Source organism: Carassius gibelio, chromosome A4, assembly GCF_023724105.1.
Source record: "Carassius gibelio isolate Cgi1373 ecotype wild population from Czech Republic chromosome A4, carGib1.2-hapl.c, whole genome shotgun sequence".
Classification (NCBI taxonomy): Eukaryota; Metazoa; Chordata; class Actinopteri; order Cypriniformes; family Cyprinidae; genus Carassius; species Carassius gibelio.
In genome coordinates, this window is record NC_068374.1 from 4,946,103 (window position 1) to 4,954,513 (window position 8,411).

At 36.1% G+C, this 8,411-nt stretch overlaps 1 protein-coding gene across 2 annotated transcripts in view; it reads right to left on the minus strand.

Annotated features, from left to right (window-relative positions):
- The window catches only part of LOC127967419 (stonustoxin subunit beta), a 123,607-nt gene extending 116,338 nt beyond the window's left edge, over positions 1-7,269 (minus strand). The window contains exon 1 of one of the 2 annotated variants that reach the window (XM_052568319.1): positions 7,119-7,269. In XM_052568319.1, the coding sequence (XP_052424279.1) occupies positions 7,119-7,158 (40 nt within the window). In that variant the 5' untranslated portion in view covers positions 7,159-7,269. Of the gene's footprint in view, positions 1-6,420; positions 6,601-7,118 lie in introns of those variants that run through there. The other variant, XM_052568321.1, reaches the window with a different exon arrangement.
- Between the last annotated feature and the right edge of the window lie 1,142 nt (positions 7,270-8,411).

The following is an 8,411-nucleotide window of genomic DNA, read 5'->3' on the forward strand; positions in this document are numbered from 1 at the left end:
TCTCTTTAATAAATATTTGGCTGTTTAGAACTAAGTAATAGTATTGTTCATTTAGTAATAATATTGGGAAATCTGTCTGCTCTTTTTCAGTTTATAATAATTTTGAGTAAATTAATATCACTGCCAAATGACAAACATGAACAAGGGTTTTTAAGACATTGATCACGTAGCTGACCTGTAAGCATTTCTCACTGACAAAACAATGAGAACTAAATTGACTTTATACTAAGTATTGAGGATTTGCTTCTGAATGTGTCGCTAATATAGTCTGAGTACAGTAATATGGTATGATAATTGACAAGATTTGCATTAAAAAAAAAAAGGTAATTATAAGGCAATGAGTATTGTTAACAGTAATGTCATGGTATAAAATAAATACATGCATGACAATAAGTGGATAGGTTAGTTGTATTTTAAAAGTTAGACACTTCGATACTTAAAATGTAATTTTAACCAAATGTGTTAACAATGACAAGGTTTATGGTTCATGTATGTGTAAACAGCATGTGAACTATGATGACTGCAAATGGATTTGTGGTGAAAGTGAAGCTTAATAAAAGGGCTATTAAGTAATAAACTAGGAACTGCTCTAGGTTTTCGAGGAAATAATGATTATGATTATTTTTATTTTTAAAGATGGCTCAATATTGATCTTACTTATTTTTGGTTTGTTTATTTTTGTGTTTTTAACACCAAGTTTGGAATGAAAGGGTAAAATGGATATTCAATCTCTATAATTGTACCATTGATCGGGAAAATGATAGATTTTCATAAAATAAGGGTATCTTTACTGGGATTTAGGTTATAAGCAATGTCTGTATTTGGTATCTGTGAGGTGACTGAGGGTCTGACATATGTCAGGAATGCAATAACAGTGGTTATTCATTTAGCCCGGCTTCCAGAGAATAATATATATACGTTTATTGTAATGAGTTTATTTTACTATATGACCAAATTAACTAAAATTCATCATAGTTGTATAAGACATGTTAAAAGAAAACAAATAAGACAAATATTCTTCTTAAGGGTTAATTTTTTTTTTTTTGAATTGGTTATAGTGTATGCGTTTTTCTTTAATGATTTGTTAAATCTGGTTAATGAATATGCAAATTTAGTCTTAAGGCTGTTGGATAAATGTTTTGTTTTAGAGGGTAAGTGTGAAGTAGCTGTAGTAGGAAGAGAGGTATTTACAAAGATATGTTGATGAAAGTGAGGACACTTTTCCAGGTAGAGGGACACACAGAATAATTCACTGGAAAAGACATTATGTGAAGAAAGACTAGTGCAAGTGCCGATATTGTGGGATTAAGTAAGTAGATGAATGTATATGGGAAATAAGAATGTATATGGGAAGTATTTTGTACAAAATAATGTGTTTATTACTAGAAATGTCAGACAGTACCAGAGATGTTAAGTATATGCACCTGCTTAAGTTGACAAACAGCCTGCATTATTAGCATGCATCACAACTACACCTGACCTCATTTATTAGACCAGATGTGGGGTATTAGACCCCACATTGATCTAAAACGGGGGACTGAAGGAGTGGATGCCGAGTTGCCATATCCTTCATACTGATATTATATTATATTATTACATGATTTCTTGTTTGACTATTAATCAAGTTATAGCAATAGTGAAATGTGTAACCTTATGTGTGCTGTATTTCTTTTCCTCAAGATTAATGTCCACATATTATGTGTGTGTATCCAATCGTAATGATAAGACACTTGCCAGTACTAGAAAGCCTTGAATTTTGGATAAGTTCTCTGTGTATGTGTGTTAGTATCTGTCTGTACAGGGAGAACCCAGGACAAACGATCAACTGCCAGTGTCCAGCATATCAGATATACGTCTTTGGAGAGTTTTATCTAGGTTTTGGAACCAATCAGAATTTTGTTGACTCATGTATTGACGCAATTAGTATCCTCTGTCAGGGTATAACTGTGGTTGATTTTGTATTGTACTGGGGGCGGCCTGCGAAATCCTTCGAGAGTGTTGAAGCTGACTTCTGCTGATGAAATTGCAAACTATTTTCTTCAAGTAAAATTATTATTATTAATTGAACTCATCTCTGACTCCTGGTCTTCATTGCGACATATCTGGTCCTTGGGTTTTAACTGTAAATTCCCCTACATGGGCATGGTTGGGTATTACAGGAATTTTTGTGTACATTTTTCCGTTGTCGCCTCTCCCTTAACTGATCTCCTCAGTCCAAAAGTACCATTTAAATGGACAGAACAGTGTCAAACAAGTTTTCAAAAGATTAAAGCGCTTCTGATTAATTCTCCTATTCTTTTTGCTCTTGATTTTTCCTCTCCGTTCTTGCTTGCTGTTGATGCAAGTGACACAGGTGCTGGAGCTGTACTTCTCCAACGAGATCAGACTGGTTTTGAGCATCCCGTTTGCTATTTTTCACGGAAATTTAATAAACATCAGCAACGTTACTCCACCATTGAGAAGGAGGCATTAGCTCTCGTCCTTGCTCTCCAACATTTCAATGTCTATGTGGGTTCTGTTTCGTTGATCATTTACACAGATCATAACCCATTAGTCTTCCTGGCCCGAATGAAAAACAACAACCAACGTCTGATGCGTTGGAGTTTGTTTTTACAGACGTTTGACCTAGAGATTCGAGACATTCGTGGTAAAGATAATGTTATCGCTGACGCTTTATCACGTGTCTAATAGGAATAAATTGCCCCCCCCCCCTTTTTGTTAAAAAGAGCAAAGAAAGCAAAAAAAAAAAAAAAATGGGTAAGAAAGATTATTTCTACAATTTATTCACTTAAGGGTGAGGGTGTTATGTGTATCTGTGTGATTCATTATTTCTGAGTCCTTAGGTGGCGTTGTGGGAGGATTTCTTACGCGAGAATTATGTGACATCATCGGGGATACCAGATAAAAGGCTTCGAGAGGGCAATGGCGGTGCTCTCTTTCTCTCCGTTGCTCCGCTTCCCATTCACCAGTGTCTCTCATCGCCTCTTGGAGGCGGTTTTGTTTGTTTTATGTTAAGCTTAGGTTTAACGTATAAAGTTGTTTTGATATTTGGTATATTTCTTACTGTTCAGTTGCGGGTAGTGTATGTATTTATTTATTAGTTCACGTTTGCTTATTTAGAAAGAACTCACATCAGGGGTTGTGATTCTTTGTTATATGTTCAGCCTGTGTCCTTAGAATTCACGATCCTTGAAATGGTAATGGGCCGTAACATATTCCCTCAGGTAAAATGCAAGTTTTCTTGCATGTCTAGGTGTTGGAATCACATTGTTTGCATGCTCCAAAACTGATTAGCTGAAGCCGAAAGACTGATTTTTAAAAAACCTAACAAAGTTAGCGCGAGTCCAGCTTGTTGTAAAGGAGCGAGCGACCAGCCGGCAGAGGATTCTGCTTTGTCTTAACCCTTTAAGGCCTGAAGTCATTTTTGCCTCCCTGAAGGTGTTTTTCTGAGAGACATACACGAAAATAATGTCTCATAACTCAGGGTGCCTGTGGGTCCTTTAAAAAACTCTTAAGATGTCTTAAATGTAGTTTTATCAAATTTAAGGTCATAAAAAGTCTTAAACTGTATGAGAAAGTCTAAACTATGATTTCGGTAGCACTTTATTTTACAGTCTTGTTCCTCATGTACATACTATGTACTTATTATAGTAATTACAATAACTATGTAATAACTAGGTACTAACCCTGAACCTACCCCTAAACCTAACCCTACCCCATATAGTTACCTCGTGGTACCAGAACTTTCTTAGATAAATACATTGTAAATACACTATAAGTACATGTTAGTACACGTACTGTAAAATAAAGTGCAACCATGATTTCAAGAGGCCTTGAATTTTGTAACGGAATGCCCAGGGCCCGGTTCCCCAAAACGTTCTTATCGCTAAGTAGTTCTTAACCTATTCCTTAACCTCTCTCTTAATCTTATGGCACAATTCCCGACATGTTCATACACTAAGTATATCTTCTGTAAGTCAACCTTTCGTAAGGTTGGTCTGGACCATTCGTAAACTCTCTGTTAGCGTTGTTTGAGCTCAAGACACGAGTCTAAGCCACTGTGCAGCAGTCTTTAGAAATCAGCGCAGCACAGTACAAGTCAAACTATGATATGTTCACAATGTTGTGGCTCAACAATGATTTTATGTTATGGACATTTTAAGACTAATAATAAATTATGTTCGCAATGGATACAGGCCTATTTATGAAGTTGACTTTATTTAGCATCAGAACTAATATGGTGGTAATTAGCCAAGGCTATTTCGTAATGTAATTAAAGCAAATTGGCAATCATTTTTGATAATTAAAATCATGCAAACAATTTGGCTCTAAATGGCTAATCTATCTATAAATGGGTAAGCATGGTGGTGTCCAATAAACGATGAACTATGGCAACGAGCCCTTTTGACATTTTGCCTGACGTGGCTATATTTAAAAAAAAAAAAATTGCTTCCCAAGACAACTGATTTTGGAGCTGCTGGACCTTCTCAGACCTGCGCTTGCCAGGCTAATGCGGCAGAATTTAGCTTTAAGCCCTGAAGCTCAGCTGCTTGCAGCGCTGAGGTTTTTTGCTACAGGGAGCTTCATCGACGTGGTGCGAGAGGGCTACGGTCTAAGCTAGGTGCCATTTTATACATTGCTTCCCAACCATATTCTGTATCTAATTCTCTCTCTCTGTTTATAGTTTGCTTTTTATTGAAAATTAACCAATGGCAATAAATACCGCATTAAACAGAAGTAACTGGAGCTGCTTGCCAATCAATTCTGATTGTAAAGTAACTTACAGCGCTCTTGTAACGTCGGACGTAAGAGGCAACGGGTTAAGAAGCTTCCTAAGGGACACTTCGGGGAACACACTTAGGAGCATAAACAACTTTGGTAAGATATATCTTTCAAAGTCTTCTTGGCATGCTAAGAGAGAGCATTATCGGGGAACCGGGCCAAAAATTTCAATATGGATTAATGTTACAATTAAACTTCAAAAGGCTATGATTTTGAAATTGTTGCGTGTTTTATAAATTATTTCCATTGTTTTAGTAAAACTTGAGGAAGTGAATAATTTTGTTGTCATTATTTAGGCCAGACTAACAAAAAGTTCTCTAATTATAATCAACAAAGTACACACAATGTAAAAAATAGCTTTATTAATTAACAAGTTCAGTGATTTTAAAGGGAGGCTAGCTTTCATACAATTTAAATAAAATTGCAGTCACATTTAAATGCAGGTGTGTATCATATTCCTTAAAATATCAGAGTGCAAGGTTTGATGAAGCTGAGTGTGACGCACAGAATTTATTCTTTTTTGTCTACATATTTTTGGGGTTTTATTTATCACTGCATGTTAACATAAATAACTTTGTAATGCATATACAAAATGTGAAACTGCAATCTTATTCGCAGTCTATAGCATTTTATAATTATTTGTGCAATAATATCTAACTTAACCTGCTTTGTATCTTTATTATTTAATGTAAAAGAGATTTATTAAAACAATCAAAATAAACAAATGGGCATATCTCTGCCATCTTGGATTCCCGGGATTTATGATATCACTTCAAATGCAAATAAGACTTACACTGCTATTATCACTATACTATAAATATTAACTGAGCCAGTGGATTTGAAACTGTGTATGTTTGGGTCTGCTGAATGAATTGGGGGCTGTGATTTATTTTCATAAGTATCCATTTCTCAATTGTGTACATACATCAGTTTGTTTCATCATTATTTTCACAACATATTTTGTTATTTTACACAGTTAACTAATACATGATTAATTTTAATATGTTTTATCTGATAATTAATGCAAAAGAATAACAATATACATGCACTGCTCATAGACAGTATTTTATTAATAAAAATAAAATAATGATTTGTGCTGCAGATTTTTCACAAAACAAACATTGATAAAAACACACATGCATCCAAACAGCGATCTTTTAATCAATGCAAACTTACCATACTTACATTACGTTTAATTGTACAGTTAGCTATAAATTGTAATCAAGTATAGTTAATAAGTTAAACATGCTTTATCAGAAATCTCTGTGCATCTCGTTTGACAGTAGAAACCTTGAGCTTACATAAAAGTCAGAACAAAACCAGCACTTCGAAAATGTAAAGTATTGCATATTTGAGTGGTTTGTGTTTGAAAGAAGAAATCCCTGTGGACGGATTAACCTGACGCTGACAATGATCTGCATAATCAACAAATTACAACCGTGTTGTATCTTGATGAATTTCCACACAGAGGTATGCAAAAATTTAGGGAAGATGTTTCCCCATGTTTTTGATATACCACTATTCGCTGTTAAATTTGAAAATCATTAATTATATACATCTAGCCAAGTTTCCTACGTAAGTTTCCCTTACAGTAAATGCGAGCGTCGCAAGACCGGAAGTAAGTATGCACACACTCACGTCACTGAAGCTCACCGGCACCATCTTGTGCACCGAGCCCATTGGAATGGCATCAGCTGTTAGATCATTTTAAAATGTCAAATAGCCTTTAATTTACAGGCTATAACTGCATCTGTCTCGGTTGTAGACTTGTGGAGATTTATTTTTTATGCGGATCCCATCCTAAAATAAATGTGCTGTTTTATTATTCATATTCAAGTGTTTGTGCAGACATTCGTCAGTCAATCAGATTCAAGCATTCAACAGCCCTGTAGTATAATAAACATGAAAAAATAAAATGCACAGAGTGTGTCTGTATTAAAGAGAGTTTAAATTGATCTGAGTCCATGTCAATATTGGCTTTTTGTGATATTAAGTGAAGAGCTACTTTAAAGATGCATTGAACAGCAGCGCGATTTGCTAAAGCAGCATAATAAGCTGGCATCCTATCACATGCACACTGCTTGTGTGGATGCAGTCCGTTTTGACTGTAAAAGATGACATAAGCTGATTGGATATAATGTATTTGACCATTTACGGCACTCCCATTATACCCCCCCCCCCCCCAACCATTGTCATCTCACGCAGCCCTGGTTTGAGAAACACTGTTCCACTACAAATCTTTTTCATTTTATGAATATATGTCTACCTTTTTAAATATAATACAAATATATATAATCTTAATTGGGTATAAATGAACTGAATTACTTTTTCCTTACCTTGCAGCAGCTTGATCTGAGTTGTGTGATGAACGTTCATGATATTTTGCCCTTATATATAACACAGCTTTTAATGTCCAGCCCTTTAATGCTGATTGGTCAGAGAGAATCAGGAGATTGTGTCTGGTCTGTCACTCTCTCTGGCACTCTGATTCGCTACTGACCATAAACCCTAATGTTCAGTTTAACACAAGGTTTCACTTTCACAATCAGCAACTACATGCTGGAAATCATGTGACAGCAGATAAAATTATTTCTGTCTCTGTGTCATACTATCACACTCAGATGAGCATATTGTATATCTGAGCTATGAAACATATGAAAGCCATATGAAAACAAAAGCTGAAGAGTATCAATGCAGAAAAATAAAGATCCGTTTTATACTGTGTTTTTTTTTTTTTTAAGTGAAAGTCATGACATTTGCCAAGTATGGTTACCCATCCTCTGAATTGGTGAAGGTGTGTGTATATCAGTGTCATATAAGAGTATCAGCAGGAAGAGACGGGGTGATGTGTGTGTGTGTTTGGACGTAATGATCAGTCCTGGAGTTTGTACTGTTCTCCTGACAGTTACTTGTTAAGATACAATAACATAATGCAGTGGTGATGACGTCAGTAAGCCGTTTTGAAGGTACTTTCGAAAGTAATTTAAAATAATATTATTTACATCATTAACACTGTTTTTACCTTGGATGAATTTCATTTGGTTTCATAGGATTATGTGTTTAATTTATTGCTTTCTATTAATCTATAGGCCAATAGCGATTTAGAGTATGGCTCGCCTTTAGGTGGAACAGCCAGTTCCCTTTCGAGGGAACTTCGAACTGCGTCCTCTAGGGGGCGCTTTGGGGAACACCTCGTCGTGACCCGTGTCTGAAGCATACAATGAAAAAACACCAACTTGTTGGCCGTCGACAGCCTCCGACGTCACTACCGGCGCGACTATAAATCAGCACCGGGAGAGCACTTCATTATCTTCTTCATCTTCAACTGACTGTTTTGTTTGAAGCGTGCATCTGAAAGAACCGGTAAGGGCGATCTTTCTCTGTTTATCATGGCGACAACTAGCAAGCGTTTAGACGATGTGTGCATTCGTGTCGGCGTTATTTGACACCCGATGACACACGCGATCTTTGCGTCATTTGTTTGGGTGAAGAGCACGCACGCGATGTCTTTGAGGAGGCAATCTGCGTGCACTGTGAGCGTTTTTTCGATGGAAAAAGCTCCGCTCTCGTTCGTCTCTCTTCTAAAAAAAAAAAAAAAAAGGCAAGCCATCTGCTTCCCGCGGTTCAGG